Source organism: Grampus griseus, assembly GCF_964374135.1.
Source record: "Grampus griseus genome assembly, chromosome: 4".
Lineage (NCBI taxonomy): Eukaryota > Metazoa > Chordata > Mammalia > Artiodactyla > Delphinidae > Grampus > Grampus griseus.
In genome coordinates, this window is record NC_138997.1 from 91,417,008 (window position 1) to 91,437,625 (window position 20,618).

At 41.6% G+C, this 20,618-nt stretch overlaps 1 protein-coding gene across 1 annotated transcript; it reads left to right on the forward strand.

The window, feature by feature from the left end:
- Positions 1 to 1,494: 1,494 nt before the first annotated feature.
- Positions 1,495 to 2,214, forward strand: LOC309821887 (ras-related protein Rab-5A-like; the record flags this gene model as incomplete). Its single annotated transcript, XM_082653431.1, has 1 exon — positions 1,495 to 2,214. The coding sequence occupies one exon, from the start codon at positions 1,495 to 1,497 to the stop codon at positions 2,140 to 2,142; it is 648 nt and encodes a 215-aa protein (XP_082509557.1). The 3' UTR covers positions 2,143 to 2,214.
- Between the last annotated feature and the right edge of the window lie 18,404 nt (positions 2,215 to 20,618).

The following is a 20,618-nucleotide window of genomic DNA, read 5'->3' on the forward strand; positions in this document are numbered from 1 at the left end:
GCCTGCGTGCCACAACTACTGAGCCTGCGAGCCACAACTACTGAGCCTGCATGCCACAACTACTGAAGCCTGTGCACCTAGAGCCCGTGCTCCGCAAGAAACCACCGCAATGAGAAGCCCGCGCACCGCAAGGAAGGGTAGCCCTCCACTCACCGCAACTAGAGAAAGCCTGCGTGCAGCAAGGAAGACTCAACATAGCCATAAATAAATACATAAATACAAAAATAAATAAATACATAAATAAATTTATTAAAAAACGAACATTTTTTAGAGTGAGCTCCTTCTAATTACCCACTATTAGAGCTTCATGTTTCCTTCCAATCTTGAGTTCTGGGCATCTGCAGATGCCCAGGAAATTGTAGCTCTCAAGAAAGATAATTGGTTTGATAAACACTGTAGATACAATGACTAAAGCATATAAACCAATGGATTTGTCCTAATCTCCCTTCCTGAGTTCTTCCCACTCTCCTGCATTACAGCCTCTATCATTTAAAACAGTAATGTAAAAGGTAACATTTACCCAGTGCCTAATTACCAAACACTGTTCTAAGGGCTAACACTAAGCATAGCGCTCACAATATTCCAAGTCTTACATTTGTTAATTTAGCAAGTTCTCCCTGCAGTCCTATAAGGTAGGTACTTTTATTATCTCTATTTAACAACGAGGAAACTAAAGCACAGACAGCTTAAGTAACTTGTCCAAGGTCACACAGCTAAAAAGTGGCAAAAGCAAAATGTGAAGGTGGTAGGGCTCCAGAGCTCAGACTCGCAACCATTTTACCATAGGGCATTAGACTCGGCATGCATGAATTCAGGAAGCAATGTTATAACAGAAGTTTTTAAAATGTCATTTCATCTAGTATTTTATCATCCAAGCAAAGGCTAATCTAGAGATGATTTGGAATGACAAAATGATTTCCCTCTAATAATCTTTCCATTTAGTAATCTTTTTATTTATTTATTTTTTTGCGGTATGCGGGCCTCTCACTGTTGTGGCCTCTCCCGTTGCGGAGCACAGGCTCCGGACGCGCAGGCTCAGCAGCCATGGCTCACGGGCCCAGCCGCTCCGCGGCATCTGGGATCTTCCCAGACCGGGGCACAAACCCGTGTCCCCTGCATTGGCAGGCGGACTCTCAACCACTGCGACACCAGGGAAGCCCTAGTAATCTTTTATGCCGATAATAATCAGCATAAAAGCAACACCTCCAAGATTTTATGGACCAGCCAGAGATGTTTCAGTACTTTCTTTTTATCTCTGCTCCCATAGTGAATTTCTGAAAAAACTGTCAGAAGGAGTCTATTTAAAACCAAGTTAGGGAGCCTCAGCCTTAGCCTCTCAGGCTCCGCCCGGGACCTGCAGCCCGAAGCTGCGGAGCCGCGGCCCCAGGCGCTGCGGTCTCAGGTTTCTTTACCTCCGGAAAGAAAACAACTGACACCTTGCATCCTGGAAGTTCATTAAGAGACTGAAATTAGAGACTTCTTTCAAATTTGGACATGGCTAATCGAGGAGCAACAAGACCTAACAGGCCAAATACTGGAAATAAAATATGCCAGTTCAAACTAGTACTTCTGGGAGAGTCTGCTTTTGTCAAATGGAGCCTAGTGCTTTGTTTTGTGAAGGGCCACTTTCATGAATTTCAAGAGAGTACCATGGGGGCTGCTTTTCTAGCCCACACTGTGTGTCTTGATGACACAACAGTAAAGTTTGAAATGTGGGATACAGCTGGTGAAGAACAATACCATAGCCTAGCACCCATGTACTACAGACGAGCGCAAGCGGCCATAGTTGTATATGATGACACAAACGAGGAGTCCTTTGTCAGAGCCAAAAACTGGGTTACAAAACTTCAGAGGCAAGCCAGTCCTAACATTGTAATAGCTTTATCAGGAAACAAGGCTGACCTCGCCAATAAAACAGCTGTCAATTTCCAGGAAGCACAGTCCTATGCAGATGACAACAGTTTATTATTTCTGGAGAAATCAGCTAAAACATTAATGACTGTAAATGAAATATTCATGGCAATAGCTAAAAAGTTGCCAAAGAATGAGCCACAGAATCCAGGAGCATATTCTGCCAGAGGAAGAGAAGTAGACCTTACTGAACCCACGCAGCCAACCAGGAGTCAGTGCTGTAGTAACTAAACCTCCAGTTTAAACTAACTGGAATGTTCTTCTGCTTCCTAATTGTTAATAACAGTGGAATTGGAGCATTTAACCAGCCCAGTATGACTTCCAAAAAGAAGAGACTTACAATAGGCAAGTTTCTAATACAGAATTATTTTAAGTGTTTTGAACTTAATTTTTAATAACATACATGTGACCCTCTGACTAATGTTTTAGCAGTGGAAGGGGGAAATGAGAGCTGGGTGTACCCTTGTTTCCTTGGAAGGTTAGCGGGACTCATTTCTCTTCACCAGTGATATAAACAAATGATTCTGAACCCACAGTTAACCAACCAGTTCTGTGAAAAAGATTTGGAACTTACTCATTTGGACTTTTCCAAAAAAATTCTTTCTTTGGAAGGAGGTTCTAAAGATATTTATGCTTAGCTACCATATTCAGGCAACCTGTAATTTCTCTTAGTATCCTTATTTAAAGTATACATTCCACATTTTAACAAATTAGCCACAAGGAAACAGTCCCACATCTTCAAGGGGAAAAAAATGAACATAAGTGGCATCTAAATTATAGCTAGTCCTGTTATTTTTTAAATGGGGTAAAAAAAAAATCAAATGTAACCCCGTCTTATTTTAGGAGCATGAAAACTAATAAAATGCATCTTAAAGGATAGTGTTCCCTTCAAACATGTAAGTTCTTCAACAAAAGTGAAACAAACCAGGTGTCTGTGATTTCTGTTTAATCACTGCTGGCCATTACATAGCTTTTGTTGTTTGGGAGTAGGGAGGGGGCTTTTGTGCCCTTTGGACATAAACATAGTCAACGCACTAACAATTATGTACATTCAAACTTGATTATTTTAAATTCGATCTTCAGCTGTACTGTAAATAGGGTACTGCATTGCAGTCTCCATATATGTTTATTACTTTTCTATAATATTTAAGAGTTGCTTAAAAGTATACCAAATGTACAGTTACTAAAACAGCTACTTTTTTCCTTCTCTCCTCCTTTGAAAGGAAGGGACTTCAATTGTTCCTACCTGGCTAGAACCATAATAAACAATGTACCAGTAATTTGTAACATAAGTATTGGATATGTTAGTAACAATCTTGCAGCCTTGTTTTCCAAAGTTCATTTTATTTTGATCAGGTCAGTATATTTGCACTAATTGTTTTAGGTATTTTCATTATATGAAATCTACCATGTGTCAGAGATGATTTAATCTATTTAAGTGTTGAACTGCTAGCAGAACTTGTACATTCACAGTAATTCAAAATTAGTAAGGAAAACATTTCACCAGGGTTTAGTTTTATATTGAGGTACTCAGGTTGGGATACAGTGGTATAAAAAACAGAAAAATTTTTTTAATTAGAAAAAATAAACCAAGTTAGGGTTCACAGGTCAGGTCCTTCCATTTAAGGCAGTTGAAGCTACAGCCTTGGAGGCTGACGTTAATTTCCCCAGGTGACGTACATTAGGTCTACCCAGAAGTAATAATCATAACGGGCATCCCTTGTGTTCACACATGTAGCCCATGGATCCTCTGACAAGCTTATTTTAGAGAAGAGGAGACTGAGGCTCAGAGTACTTGACATTTCTCCTGGGACAGCACACAATGAGAGCCAGAGCTGAGGTATTCGGACTTGCAGCGCTGGGCAATTTCCATCCCACCCTTTAAACATATAGGCATCAAAACATCTGCCAAACTCGTTCTTGGAGGAACCATTTCAAAGTTCTTTGTTTTAAGAATCTTCGATATGGATTTGTTGAATGGCCTCTAACCATCTCAAAGCCCAGTGAAATGGTCCCTTCCTCGAAAACATTTGCTTGGATTTAGGGCTGGGTAGGTGGGTGCCAGCCTAATGTTTTTGATCCAAATGATGGATTTGGTGACTGAGATGAGAGATCATTTAAATAGCAATACATTTAAAGCTGAGTATTTCAATCAAGTGAAAGGGAAAACAAAGCGTTTTCAATCTTTGTATTTATCATTTATTGTGATGGAATTTGTGATGAGTCAAAGAAAGGTTATGGAACAGCAGCCTGCATTTGTTCACCAGACTTAGCATGGGAAGGTCAAGCCATCCTGGTTAAAGTTAAAAATTAGTTACCTTTCCCCATGATACGATTGAATAAGCACATTAACAGTTTATAAAAGAGGTTGTGAAACCTCCTAAGGGGAAAAAGAAATATTATGTAACCAGTTTAGGGGAGAGACTTGCCTGATTCCACCTCGCAGTAGGGGGTTGAACTGCCTGACTGGGAGGTTCATTCCTATTTCAAAAGTATTATTATTTCTCCGGAAGTGTTTATCTTTTATTGCTAATAACACTTTACTCTCCACTTTCTTTGCTCTGTCCTCTCAATCTACGTCACCACCCACACCCTGAACCAATATAAACATCTACCCAACATCGGAGCACTAATCTTTATTAAGTAAAAGCAGCACCGTCTTTTCTGCTTACCAACAGAGTTATAATCCTTGAACTGTCATTGGGCCAAGCTTTATTGGACTTGTGGTTAGGGTGCTTGAATATCTATTTAAATCCAAACTGACAAAATACATGTGGATGTCAATTAAAACAATGACACCCAAAGGTATATTGAAGAGCCACAAGAAGTGTTTAGGATTGTAACAGCCCTGCTACCTTAATAAGGAGAGTCTGTTAAGCATTTATACATGGTTAGTAGTAATGTCATTCATATATTTTTTTCTAAAAAAATGTTCATCTACTATAACCAGACAGTAAGGGAACTGATGTATATATCAACTTTAAATTGTTTAAAAATATCCTGCCTTGAGGGCTTCCCTGGTGGCGCAGTGGTTTAGAGTCCGCCTGCCGACGCAGGGGACACGGGTTCGTGCCCCGGTCCGGGAGGATCCCACATGCCGGGAGCGGCTCGGCCCGTGAGCCGTGGCTGCTGGGCCTGCGCGTCCGGAGCCTGCGCTCCGCAACGGGAGAGGCCACAATGGTGAGAGGCCTGCGTACCGCAAATAAATAAATAAATAAATATATCTTGCCTTGGGCTTACCTGGTGGCGCAGTGGTTGAGAGTCCGCCTGCCGGCCGGTCCGGGAGGATCCCACATGCCGCGGAGAGGCTGGGCCCGGGAGCCATGGCCGCTGAGCCTGCGCATCCGGAGCCTGTGCTCCGCAACGGGAGAGGCCACAACAGTGAGAGGCCCCCGTACCGAAAAAAAAAAAAAATACATATCCTGCCTTTTGTGATACTTGTCATCATTAAATATGTATTAGGTTGCTGGGTAAAAATGCTCTAATGCTAGATTTGTGGTAGGAGACAGAATGTGAAGTTCTACCTACAGTGGGAATTCAATTAAACTTTTTAAACAAAATTATGGCCTTCAAATACATGAAAAGATGCTCAACATCACTAATCACTAGAGAAATGCAAATCAAAACCACAATGAGGTATCACCTCACGCTGGTCAGAATGGCCATCATCAAAAGATCTACAAACAAACAATAAATGCTGGAGAGGGTGTGGAGAAAAGGGAACCCTCTTGCACTGTTGGTGGGAATATAAATTAATACAGCCACCATGGAGAACAGTATGGAGGTTCCTTAAAAAACTAAAAATAGAACTACCATATGACCCAGCAATCCCACTACTGGGCATATACCCAGAGAAAACTATAATTCAAAAAGAGTCATGTACCACAATGTTCATTGCAGCTCTATTTACAATAGCCAGGACATGGAAGCAACCTAAGTGTCTGTTGACATTTGAATGGATAAAGAAGATGTGGCACATATGTACAATGGAATATTACTCAGCCATAAAAAGAAACGAAACTGAGTTATTTGTAGTGAGGTGGTTGGACCTAGAGTCTGTCATGCAGAGTAAAGTAAGTTAGAAAGAGAAAAACAAATACCGTATGCTAACACATATATATGGATTCTAAAACAAAAATGATTCTCATGAACCTAGAGGCAGGACAGGAATAAAGACACAGACGTAGAGAATGGACTTGAGGACATGGGGAGGGGGAAGGGTAAGCTGGGACAAAATGAGAGAGTAGCACTGACATATATACACTAACAAATGTAAAATAGATAGCTAGTGGGAAGCAGCTGCATAGCACAGGGAGATCAGCTCAGTGCTTTGTGACCACCTAGAGGGGTGGGATAGGGAGGGTGGGAGGGAGATGCAAGAGGGAGGGGATATTTGTTATACAGCAGAAACTAATACAACATAAAGCAGTTATAGTCCAAAAAAGATGTTAAAATAAAAAAAACAATTTTTAAATGTGAACAATCTGTCCTCTATATTCTTCCAGAGGCAATATAGATGGACTTTAGTCCCAGTTCCACATATTAACAAGGAGATTTTGGCTAAGTTAGTTAACCCCTCTGTATCTTAGTTCATTTATAAAATGAACATAACAAAAGAAGTTGATTCAGAGAGTTGATGAAGATCAAGTGGGATGTTTTTGTCTTTTGTATCTCAGTGAACATTCAATATGGTTTAGCTATTTTATATTCCATTACTAATAGTTAATGCTATTGATGGCTGAACTTGTACCAGGAAGCTTTGTTACAAGTACTTTACTCATCTTACCTTAATGATATAACAATCTTTTGAAGTAGGTAGTTTTATCCTGGTTTTATAGATAAGGAAAATGTGGCACAAAGATTTTGAGCAATGTTTCCAATGTCACAAAATCACTAAGTAAGAGGGCTAGGATTTGAACCCAGAAAGTCTGGCTCTAAATCTCTTTTACGTAAGTAGTGTGACTAGACAATAGTAATTCTCAAGTCATTGTACTTAACTCATGGCAGGTCAGTGATACTGAAAATTGTCAGCAAAAATTTGAAGCCATGGGCAATGGGTGTGTCTAACCAAAATACATCCATTAGAGCCTAAAGGGTTTTTTGTTTTTTGTTTTTTTGTTTTTGTTTCTCTCACCTACAGAAAATGTCATTGGAAAAATAACTAAAATAACTGAAAATGAGGTGTTGCCTTATCTACCCATCACTCCTGAAAGAAAAGTAAAAGAATTCCAAGTTTTGGGTTTTGAAGAGGCAAGTCAATACATGAACATCAATACATGAACTTATTTACAAAACAAACAGACTCACAGACTTAGAGAGCGAACTTATAATTACCAGGGTGGCAAGGGTCGGTGGCGAGGAATAGATTGGGAGTTTGGGACTGACATGTACACACTGCTATATTTAAAATGGATAACCAACAAGGACCTACTGTATAGCACAGGAAACTCTGCTCAGTTATACATGAATCACTTTCCTGTACACCCAAAACTAACACAACATTGTTAATCAACTATACTCCAATATAAAATAAAAAGTTAAAAAAAAATCAATACAAATAGCCAAACGACGTATGAAGAAAATGTTCATCTTGATAGTAATGTGGTAACACGCAGTGTGTGTGATCATGGGGAGGAGCAGCAGAGGTTCAGGGTCAAATGACCTTCCACAGGGCAGTTTGACAGAGTATCAAAAACCTTCAACAAGGTGACTTCCCTGGTGGTGCAGTGGTTAAGAATCTGCCTGCCAATGCAGGGAACACGGGTTCGATCCCTGGTCCAGGAAGATCCCACCTGCTGCGGAGCAACTAAGCCCATGCACCACAACTACTGAGCCCGCATGCCACAACTACTGAAGCCCGCGCTCCTATAGCCCATGCTCTGCAGAAAGAGAAGCCACTACAATGAGAAGCACACACACTGCAACGAAGATTAGCCCCAGCTCTCCACAACTAGAGAAAGCCCGCACAGTAACAAACACCCAACATAGCCAAAAAGAAATAAATAAAATAAATTTAAAAAAATTTTAAAAAACCTTCAACAAGCATGCCCTCTACCTGGCCATTCCACTTTTAGGAATTAATTCTATACAAAAGAATGCATAAATGTGTTTATTTAAACATTATTTATAATAAAAACTTGGGAGCAACCTCATGAGAAATTTATTATGCATATGGCAATTCGATTTTTTTCTAAGGAAATGGACATGGATGTGAGCAAAGATTTACCAAAACAGATATTCATGCTAGTAAATAGTAAATGATAGGAAAAAGAAAGAAAAAGAAAAGAAAGAAGGAAAGAAAATGACTTCATTTGTTAAAAAGGAGAAATTAAAGAAATTACAATGCACCTGCATAATTTGGAAATTATATTGTAGACGTCCATAAATATGCACATGAAAAAGACTCAAAGAACATACACTAAGAGGTTAGCAGTCATAACATCAGAGTTGTAGTACTAAAAGTAAATTTTGCTATATTTTCTTTGTGTTTTCCAGATTTTCTTCATTAATCATGTATTACTTTTGTACTAGGGGAAAATAAGCATATTATAATAAATAAAAATATTTATTTTAATGTGGAAAAATTTCAGGTCTATATTAATCAAGATGCTAAACTTTGAGTGACAGAAGACCCAGTTCAAATTGTCTTAACAAGAAGGAAGTTATTCCTGAACATGCCCCAGGCATGGTTGGACCAGGTCTCAGACCTCTCATCATCTCTTTATCTCTTGTCTTTCTTTTCTTTCTATTGCTTCGTTTTTAGGAATGTTCTCTCCATGTGGTGGTACACGTGTTCACAAATCTATTTATATCCTCCTCTCTCAGCAAATCCACCAATTGCCTTTTCAATAAGACTTAAAAGTCCTGAATCTTATTTTCATTGGCCGTCTGAGGATAGTGTACCCATCTGTGATCCTATCAGCTCTGTGAATGGAATGCCATGATTGGTTATGCCTGGGTCACATGCCCAGTGCTGGAGCCAGAAGGCGTGGTTAGCTAGGATGGCTGGAGTGAGAGTTGGGGAAGGTGTTTTCCCTAAGAGACAGTGGGGTTGGTTCCATGTGAAAAAAGAAGAGTGGAATACGTGGTGAGGTAAAAGCCACAAAAACAAAGACACCTTCACCACAAGATTGCAGTTTCTTTAGAGGCTGGCTAGACATGGCTAGGAGTAGCATTAGCAGCCTTGAATCATTTAGATTTCTTGTGGTTGCAAGTGGCAGAGAATTCACTTAGATTTGGATTAAACAACAAAGAGAATTTATTGGTTTACATAACTGAAAAATCTGGGCTGGCTTCAGTAAGGCTAAGCTACCCAAGGATATGGCTCTTTCAGTGTCTCCAGTGGTGACAGTTTCAGCTCCAGATTCTACACAAAGGCTCCTGGCAACTCTGGGCTCTCTCTCCAGGGTAGCGAATTGCTCATCCTCACCACCCACCAGGTGTGATCTAGGGACAGAGAATCTCTTTTAGTATTTTTCAAGCAAGTCCTGTGATTGTCACCTCTCTCACTGGCCCAAATGGAAAGAGTTTGAGAAGGATTAGTATTCATTCTTCTCTAAATGTTTGGTAGAATTCACCAATGAAGTCATTTGGTCCTGGACTTTTTTTGTTGTGGAGTTTTTGATTACTGATTCAAGCTCCTTACTAGTAATCAGTCTGTTCAGATTTTCTATTACTTCATGATTCACCTTTGGTGGGTTTTATGCTTAAGGAATTTATCCATTTCTTCTAGGTTGTCCAATTTGTTGGCATATGATTATTCACAGTAGTCTGTTATAATCCTTTGTATTTCTGTGGTATTACTTGTAATGTTTCCTCTTTCACATTTTTTTTAATTTTTATTGGAATCCTCTTTCACGTCGAATTTTATTTGAGTCCTCCCTCTTTTTTTCTTGGTAAGTCTAGTTAAAGGTTTGTCTATTTTGTTTATCTTTTCAAAAAAACAGCTCTTAGTTTCATTGATGTTTTCTATTGTCTTTTTTTTCTATTGCCTTTTTAGTCTCTATTTCATTGAAAATTTCTGCTCTGATCTTTGTTATTTCCCTTTTCCTACTAACTTGGGCTTAGTTTGTTCTCCTTTTTCTGGTACCTTGAGTTGTAAAGTTTGGTTGTTTATTTGCGCTCTTTCTTTTTTCTTAATGTAGGTGTTTATCGCTATGAATCATTGGCCTAAATTGAATCATGAACTCATCCCCGACCAATCCATATGGCCTGAGGAATGGGATACATTGATTGGCTTGAGCCAATTATAGTTCATTCCTGAAGCTGGGGCCAAGGTCAATCCCATCTGGACCACCAGTGAGGGTGGAAGAGTTGTGTATTCCCAAGGAATGTCAACATGGGAAAGGGAAGAATTCATGCTGGAGGGGTGACTAGCAAATGTCTATAACAACTCTTTAGAAGTCTGATGTGTTTAAACACTGTCTAGATGTCCATTTCTAAACAGGAAATATTTATTAAAACTATATCTTGCCTGCGGCTTAGTTGCAGAATATTGCTAACTTACATGGCTAAATGAAGAAGCATACACATATCACAGGTCTTCAACCATATCTCCATTTTAAGCCTTTCCAACATGCCTCCTGTTTACCAAGAGAGGTGGAGGCCATCAGAGCACCCTGTAAACTGCCCTACACAGCCACAGGCAGGCAGTGTCATTCCTCTTGGGTTGTAATAACCTAAAAAACATTGTATTATTATTGAATACATATTTTCATGAAACTTTGTTTAGGGAAACATATGGGGCTTTGAAATGTCAGCACACTGGGAGGAAAGCAGGAAGTGTAAGGAGTTTTGTGCTCCTGTCTCTTTTATTTACAGAGTGGGTTCAAAGTCGTGCAGGGTTAGCAAGAAAAACAAGCAAAATGATCCATGCCTGCTTTGGATGACATCTGTCCCCTAGGACAGTCACTAGCTTTGGGTTTGGAAAGGTTTTCAGTGGATGGCACAGGCTAGGAATGAGATGTTTTCTTTTCAGCTCCAGAAGGAAGCTTGCATGGGTCCTTTCAGAGCGAGGCTCTTCTGTGATAAATATATGTGCCTCTGCCAGAGAGAGCAGCAAGAAAAGCTCAGCCACTGACAGCTTAAGTTGGGGAAGAAATTCACCCAGGCTAATGTCATTGTAGCTGAGGGACAGCTTTGAAAGTTACATGATTAAAAATGCTCTGCATAGACAGCAGCGGGACTTGGCGTATGATATGACTAACGGATCTGTTTTCCCAGGTGGCAACTGCTGCAGGAAAATCCCCCATCTTGTCTCGCATGAGTCAATGGAATTCTGCAAAAGTGTCATAAAATGTCAGTGAAAACATTTCCTTCACTAGGGCCTACGAGATGATGAAGGTCACAAAGGGGAGTGGTATGCCTGACCACCAGAGGTCTACCACACATCAAGAATGGGTACCCAGCTCATTCATGCCGGCAGCCTAGGACAGAGACTCATAGCCCAACCACAGCGAGTCCCACCACAGTTCCGGGCTCCGCACCACACTCATGGAACATCTCTCATTGCCAAGGACCTACATTATCAGGCAGTAAAAGGACACTTCCATTTTCTAATCTCTGACTTCTGCCGTGACTATTTTATCCATTGGATTTTCTAGGTCCAAGACCTGGTGCAATGAGATTCCAGGGGCCCATAAACATGGCTGAGTCCCTGAGTCAGAAAACAATGATCGGTTCTCATACACACAAGGAGCATTGCAAAAACCGAATTCACAGGTGCTTACATAAATGCCCACAAAGCACAGCATTATCCCCATTTTATTAACTGTTGAATTGATTATTCAGAAAAATTTCATTACATTTGGAGACTATTTGAAAGTTAGATTTGGTTTCACTTCAAAAGAAATCCCAAGAGCATGACTGCTGAAAGTCAGAGCCGGTTGTAAATTAACTTTGTCACTCATTGCCAAATGATTTCAAAAGCAAAATTATAACAGTCCTTTAAAAAAAGTTAAGCTAAAATTATGTTTAATGTGAAAGGTAGGTGTGTTTAAATAGATTTTCTAAGATGTAAGGATTTTCCAAGATGTGGGATCTTCAAGAGTAAGGGTGGCTAGGACTTGAAGACCTTTCGGACAGTCTGAAGCTGCTGAGTGTTTAGTCACATGCATGCTTAAGTCCAAAGGTCCTCTTTCCATGCATCACATTAGGACCCATGCATCCCTACACCAAATTCAGCGCAAGGGTCAGGGCATACGAAAGCCTGAGTAGAGTGATTCCTGTCCGCTTAGTAACCAGTCAACAGACGTTTATGTGCTATATTCTACTATATTCCAGGAGATGTTCTGGGCTCTCAGAATACAGCCATGAAAACAAGTCCCTGTACAGATGGAACTTTCAGTCTAATGGGGCCAAAGACTATCACCACATAAGTTAAAGGTATAATATGTTCGGTGGCAGTAAGTGCTCAGGAGAAAGTAAAGCAGAGGAAGTGCACTAACGGTTGCAGTTCTAGATAGACATAGTGGCAAGAGAAGACCTCATTGGGAAGGGGTTATCTGAGCAAAGAGCTGAAATGGGTGAAGAAGAAAGTCAGGCAAGAAGGAAAAGCATTCCAGTCTAAGGGAGGGGCAAGCACAGGTGCCCAGAGGCATGAAATGTTTGGGTAGCTTGAGGAAGAGCAGAAGGTCAGCACAGTTACAGAGAAGTAATTAAGGCAGGGACTAGTAGTTGACAGGGTCAGAGAGGCATCTGAGTACCAGACTGGGAAGGGCCTCATGAGTCATCGTAAGGAGTTTAGACTTTATTCTGAGTGAGATGGGAAGCCACTGGAGGCAACAGTGTGCCACAATCTGATTTACATAGTATTGACAAGATGACCATGGCTGCAGTGTTGAGCACAGACTGAAAGTGACTAAAGCAGAAGCAGGGCGATCATGAGTTTTGCTGTTGCTATGGCCAAGTCTATGGCTCTCACAGTCATCTAGATGAGAGACGTGGGAGGCTTGGACCAGTGTGTGTGTGATGGAAATTATGAGAAATGATAAGACGTTGGATCCATTTAGACTTTATATTTGTCCTTTTTCTCTGTGTGGGTGCTTCCCTCCTCTCTCCAGCATTCCCTACTCTGTTCAGGGTAAATAGAAGCAAAACAGAGCAGGAATAGGTGACCCAGAAGACCCAACACCCCTTCCATCCCAGTCATTCTCAGTGACAGATTCCATCCCAGGCACCTCGATCTCCATGCACCATCTCTGGTTCCTAGAACCTCGCGGGCGGCTACACTGGGAGAGAATACAGATGCCCAAGTTTAGAACAAGTTGCTCACAAACACTAAAGAAAAAAAATCTAGTTACTCTTTTCTTCTAGGAACCAGTTAGTCGCTGGGAATTTCTTTTATCCTTGTTCCCAGCAGCTGCCCTGGGAGGTCACAGCCTGCCTTTGTTGGGCGTTGGCCTCCCTGGCATCCATTTCTTCGGAGATGCCACAGCTGCTGTTTCCAGAAGCTCAGATGAGTTTTCTACATATGAGCTAGCCTCTGGGCTTACCTTAAGCGTGGCATCTGGAAAGACTCACTTTTACAGGATGGCCTCACAGCTCTCTGCTTCCCCTGGGGCCTGGGTCTCAGCTGCCAGTAACGGGCTGGTCTTGAGTCCAGTAGCTGTCAGGTGGCCGTGGGGTTTGATAAGAGGACTGGCATCCCGGCAGGGGTGAAAAATAAATTTTAAAAGTATAAAAGTGGTATATGCCTGTTTAAAGATAGTCACACAGTACAATATTTTTAAAAGTAAACAATAAAAATTCTTACTCTCTAGGTGAAACCATTGGAAACTGCTAGATTGGAGGCCTTCCAGATTCTAGGAGCTTGTTGGAAATGCAGCTTCGTGGGTCCCCACCTCTTTAGTAGAAGCAGAGCGTGCTGCTACATACATTTTAACAAGTTCATCAGGCGGTTCTTACCGACTCTAAAATTTGAGAAGTCGATTGTCCTTGACCTTTCTATTAACACAAAATGTGCGTGTGTACATATAGTTTTACACAAACACACACACACACACACGCAGATTAAACACATACCTGCCTGCACAAAGGGATTCATATAACACAAAGTGAATGTGGCCGGGCTAGTTTCACTCAATAACACTGTATCAGTATATGCAGCAATAACCCATATTTTTAAACAGCCACTTCCTATTCCCCAGTAGGGATCAGCATACAGTGTTTAACTGCCACCCCCACTCTCCCACCCCTACTGTTAGGCATTTGTGTTGTCTTTCATTATTTGGACCTGATTTTGGATCCCTCCTTGGCCACTTGTAGCTGTGTTCCATTAATCAAGTTCCCTTCGTCTGTAGAATGAGGTTTCTAACAGTCTCCCCCAAGGTTGTTCTGCAGACTGAGAGAGTGTACCTGAAAGAAAGTCTGTAACATTGTGCTCAGCATAGAATCGATGATGAAACAATAACTGACTTTCAGTTATTTTCTGACTCGCCTCTAACCCTTGGGTCTAAAAGCACGGTATCTAACACGGGCTTCCAGTGATCCAGCTGGTGTGCTGCAGGGCTTCCCCTCCCCTGAAGTCAAGGGGGCCGCTCTTTGAGTAACACCGCACAACCCAGAGACTCAGATCACTGTGGTTCCTATGTTGGGCCACTGTACTTATTACTATGACACCAAAGACACATTTGAATCTACCGAGGAGGACATTTCTTCAAACTGAGTTGGACTTTATTTCCTTTCAACTTTTTTATTTTGCTATAATTTCAGACATCGAAAAGTGGCAAGAATAGTACAAAGGTTCTTCACTCACATCCCCCAAATGTTAACATTTACCACATTTTTCTTACATATGTACATACACACAGACACATACACATAGACACAACCAGACACCAAGACACACACACATACACATTTTTGTTCTGAACCTTTCGAGAGTCAATTGCAGCTGGGGTGACCAAATCCTCCCAACTTGCCTGGGCCTTTGCTGATTTTAATATTAAAAGTCCTACATCTGAGAGCTCCTTCTGTACCAGGCAAACTGGGACAACTGTTCACTCTAGTTGCAGCTGTGATGCCCTTTTACCTGTAAATACTTCAGTGTGTATTTACGAAAATCAAAGACATAACCACTGTACAATTATCAAAATCTGGAAATCAATTTTGATGCAAAATACTATTCAATCTGCAGACCTTTTTCAGATTTTGTCAATCTTCCCAATAATGCCCGATTTTTCTTTATAAAAAGAAAATCCTGGATCATATGGTGCCTTCACTTGTCATGTTTCTTTTCGATTCTTCAATCTGGACCAGTCCTCAGTCTTTGTCTTTTGTGGCGCTGATATTTAGAAGAGTATAGTCCAAATGTTGTGCAGAATGCCCCTCAGTATGGGTTTCTTTGATGTTTTCACACAACTGGACTTGGATTATTTATTTTTGGCAGGAATCCCACAGAAGTGAGACGTATGGTGTTGATTTACCCCATGACAAGGTATCTTAACTTTGATCACTTGATTGAGGGGGTTTCTGCTCAGTTTCTCTGCTGTAAAATTACTATTTTCTCCTTTGTAATTAATAAGTATGTTGTGGAGAGATACTTAGAGACTATGTAAATATCTTGTTTCTCATTAAACTCTCTCACTCGTTTTAGTATCCACTGATGACTCTTGCCTGAATCAATTACTTTTATGATGGGTTGCCCAATAGTTGGTCTTTATTTTTGAAAATGTTTAACAGGGGAGAATCTGCATTAGAAGTGCATGGGTTTATGGAGGAGACAGACAAGTTTCAGGAAATTACAGTACAATATAGCAAATGCTCTGAGGTAAAGTAAAGCGGGGGATGGCAAGCTACAAGCCCCTGGGTCAAATCTAGCCGAACACCTATTTTTGTAAATAAAGTTTTATTGGAACACAGCTATACCCATTTGCTTGCCTATTATTTCTGACTATTTTCACACTGTAACGGCAGAATTGACAAGATGCAGCAGAGACCGCATAGCCCTCAAAGCCTACCATATTTACTACCTGGCCCTTATAGAAAAAGTTTGCTGACCCTTGATAAAAAAGGCCCGTGGGGAGAGCTCTGCTGAACTGGACTTCTGTTTAAGTCATACATAGGCAACATTCATCTACTCTGTAGGCCCTGCGGGGTACAGCAGGTGTGGGGGGATCAGGGCATTCCTGCCCCAGAACCTAGGAATGTGTAGGGCTTCCCCATTTGGGCTACCACACACACTACAGAGGTATCATGACCTAAAAGAGAGTAATTCTGGTTTTTTGTTCGTTTTTTGAGTATAATTATAAATTATCAAGAAGGAAAATTATACCAAGTCACAGCAATTAAATACAATTATCATAATTAGCATGATCAAAATCTTTGCATCTCAAAGTATTGCCAAGTCCTGTAAGAATGTCCTCTTTATTTCTAGCACATATTTGGTACAACAAAACTCCAGGGATCAAACGAATTTGAACAATTCTCAAAGCTGTTTTGGCAGTAGATTTGGTAAAGATAAATAATAAGGGTTATTGGGAGGTTAAAAGTATTAACTGGTCGTTTACATGTGAAGTCTCTTTTATTTCCAGAATGCATCTTGTTTGCTAAAGCTCCAGGCAGAATTAGGCAAAATTTAATGTGCTGCTCAGGCTACATTTCGTGATAGGAAGAGGAAGTTCTGGCAAACCAATTAAGAACTCAAAGTAACTTAATCTTGTTGATTGTTCCCTTTTATGGGGAACACCCATGTAGTGTTGGAATGACCAGCTACTGGAAAAGATCAAATTTTTAGGCCACGTCTATATGATTAAAGTCAAATAGAGAGTAGAATAACTTTCTGTTGAATTTTGGCCACACAAGAAAACTGATCTAGATTTTTCTAAAGCCAAAGCAACAATTTCTTATTGATAAAAACCATCCACAGGAGATTCTTGTCTGAGATAGTGTTGGCTTGAGGCAGTGAAGAGAATTTCAGTGAGTGATAGAGTCCTTACTAAAAATTATTACTTTACACTCTACGGAAATATGTGACTTTAAAGCAGATAGAGAAGCCCTCAAAACAGGACAGAATATTGAAGATCATAAAAATGGAGCCCAAACGATTACAAAATGGGAGAAGATGGAAAAGAAAATGTAGATTGAGCCCTGTCAGGTTAAAACACACAAGCTTCTGGCTAAGACACTCACTGAAGTTGGATGACAAAAATTAAGTTCAGGCAGCAAAGAAGGTGGACACCTAGGAAAGAGAGAGGGAAGGCTGGGGGCTTTCCTTTTTCTAGTCACCTCTGGTCTCAGCATAGGTATACTTTGCTTTAACAAAGTGTCATGAACTAAATGTTTGAGTCCCCCCAAAATTTATATTTTGAAGCCCTAACCCCAGTGGGATGATAGTAGGTGGTGGGGCCTTGGAGGATGGTTGGAGTAAGATGAGATCATGAGGGAGGGGCCCTCATGATGGGATTAATGCCTTTATGGAAAGAGGAGGAGACATGGGATCTCTCTTCCACCAGGTGGGGATACAAGGAGAAGACGGCTATCTCCATCTGCAAACCAGGAAGGGCCTCCTCACCAGACACTGCCTGAGACTTGATATTGGATGTCCCAAGATGTTTGCTGGTTAAGCCACCCATGTTGTTTTTGTTATAGCAGCCTGAACGGACTAAGACACAAAGCAAACATTCTTCTCCAGAAGATTTGGGAGAATAGGCTATTCGGAATAATTGAATATTCCAGTTTTCTAAGCGTTCTCGAATTCTTAGTTTTCTGTAGTTTCCTGGACATTTCTACATACATTGATTTGTTTTATTATCAAGGCACACTCTGAAATAGGTATATCAGCCCCCTTTTAAGGTAGGAAAACTAAGGAGGAGAAGAGTGAAGTGACTCTTCACTCTTCAGCAAAATCAGCCAATCCTGAAACTCAAGCCTCTTGATTCAAGCTCAGTGCATTTTACAGGGCATTACAGGGACTCTCTGATTTGTCAGCGTATTGGTTGGAGTACAGCAGGAAACAGCATTCACTCCAGATGGTTCAAATGGAGAAACTCTAACAAACGAGCCGCTTATGAGGTGTGGGCAGGATACAGAGAACAAACACGGAGGTGGGTACATCTATCTCCTGCAAGATTGGGGAGCAGATACTACCCTTAAGAGTTGAAGGAGGGAGGGATTTAGTGGTTGGAGCTGTGAATGGGAATTGGGCTACCTGGCAGGAGCTGACATGGGGAGGGAGGCAGGTAGTGCCAGCAACGGGCACTGAAGCAGGGTGCAGTGGGGAGGAGACACCCCAACTTCCCTCTCATCTGGTTCTCCAGCCAGCGCCTGACACTGGCCACCCAGAGGGTCAGCCAGAATGAGGCCGTCCATGTGGGTGACCACCTGGGACAGAGAGCCGGGCGTGAAGTATGGATCCAGGAGGCGACAGGAGGGCGGCAGGCAATGAAAAGGGAATAGCAAGCACTTCAACGTCACAACGTTGAAATACCCTAAAAAATGTCTAATGTCAACGAAAAACATATTCACAGCCTAACAGTTGAGAATTATGTTTTATTTGGCAGGAGTTTTTAGGACTTCAAGTCCGGGAGGCAGCATCTCAAGTAACCCTAGGACATCTGCTAGGAGGAGGTGAGGGAGGAAGCCAGGTTATATAGAAGTTTTGCAACAAAGGGCAGGTATTCTGAATGTCAAAGGAGTATTGTTAATTAAAGAAAACCAGATATCCCAAGTTAAGGAATTTAGTGCTTTTCTATGTATGGGAAGATGAAAGAGTCTGGGCTCACTGAAATCGGTCCTTTGATATGCACCTCACCTATCTGGGGCCAGTATCCTGTGTTTTCACATCCTGAGTTTCCTCAGGGCTCACTGTAGGGAGTGGCTGCAATCTGATGGCTGCTAGATGGCAGGTATTCTTTCCTTCCTGAGTTCCCTCAGGGCTCACCAGCTCACCACCGGCTGCAATTGCTGATGACTGTGACATCCTTTGTTTACTGATATGGCAGGAAATATTCCATTTCTCACTAACACTAAAATAAAGATGAATACAATTTACATGAGCTCAGGCTCATAATCCCTTATCTGGAACCCTTTGGGCCAGAGGTGTTCCGGAATTGAGAATATTTTTACTCTCATGAACTATATATTATATAATGCCCCCAGCGGGGTCTAGGGCAGCACCCTGTAATAAAATATATTCGTGTATCTGAAGCAAAAGGCATGAATATTTACTTTAAGTGAGATAAATGAATATAAATAACTTCTCATTAGTTCGGGTCAATTTTTGCTATCCAATGATTTTTGGAACTGTGGGTAAGAAATTATTAACCAGCAGTTAAATTTTCAGAAGTCATCCTAGGAGTTGGTAGCATTTTGTCACTATTATGAATGCTGATTGATTGTCCTTTATAGTCTTTCTGTTACTGTGTAGCTATTTATATATACATATATTGTCTGGACTCTAGAAAAATGGAAATTTACCTGATATAGGTTTTTCAAATTATTAATTAAAAAATAGAAGAGAATGGTGATCCACTTCACAAGAGAGTCTCTGTCCTGGAAATGAGTCACAGCAGGATTCCCTTAAATAGCAAGAATCCTGGTCATTACAAATTGGCTTTGTGGCAAGAAGCGGAGCGGTGCAGGACTCTTCCTGAGTGCCCTTGAATACTCTGTCAAGGAGGGGACCCCACAGTGAGGAGAACAGCTTATCCCCCTCGATGGCTGGCACTCCCTGAAGTGCCCAGGTTAGCAGGGTGAGGCATCATTTCTTGGAATTCAGTGGGGATCTTTAGTGGTAATGTTGCTGGCAGGCATTCCTGGTCTCTGAAGCTCTGAAAACCACAGTTCTCAGAACAACTTAACAGGAAGCCTCACCCACTAACAGAGGAAGCTAAGGAAGGAAGGAAAGATGGCAGTGCCGGGGGAGGGTCAGTATATGAAACAATAAGTAAAATCACACGTTTTGCGATGGTGTCTACATGGTCAGAGGAAGCACCACCATCGGCCCCTTCCTCACCGCCTCCCCCCAAAAGCTCTCCTGGGTGCTCTGCACTCTGCTGGCCTGGATCATTCCTCAGGACATTTGTGCTCACCGTTCTCTCTCTCTAGAACACCTCCTCTTCAATTCCAGCGCCCAACTATCACCATCCTTGATGACTTTCAAAGCCAAAGTGCATCTCTTTTACAAGGAAGTCATGGCTGCCTTCTCTCTACACTGGCTGCCCACAAAGTGGTTTAGACTTTCCTCACGACTCTCACCATATCCCACCTTGTATTGGAAGAACTGTCTTATTCCCTTTTCAAAATTAAAAGCTTTGTTCATTTAGTACTTCCCCCCCCCCCCCATTAAGTCATCAAGCATTTTTTCAAAACCTATTCTGCCTAGGTATGGTGCTAGGCTTGAGAAGTTGGAGATACATAAGAGAGAGTTCCTGCGTGCTGGAGCTTACAGTCTAGTGAAAGAAAACAGGCAGTACGAGGACGGAGTGGTCTGGGAGCACAGAAGAGGGACAGGTCACCCAGCTTGGGTGCTTGCTTGTCGGAGTGGCCAAGGAAGCCGGCAACCTCGCAGCCAAGTGGGAGGGAGACAAATAAACGGTAGCGAAGGACGTGCCTGGCAGAGAGACCAGCATGGCACCGGGCCAGAGGCTTGAGGATTGGAATATATTCCAAGAGCCCCACATAACTGACAGGTAGCTGGTATGTGGGAGTCACCAGGAGGGTGGGGTGGAGAAAGGATTGGGGAAAGGTGAAGCTGGGGTCTGATCGAG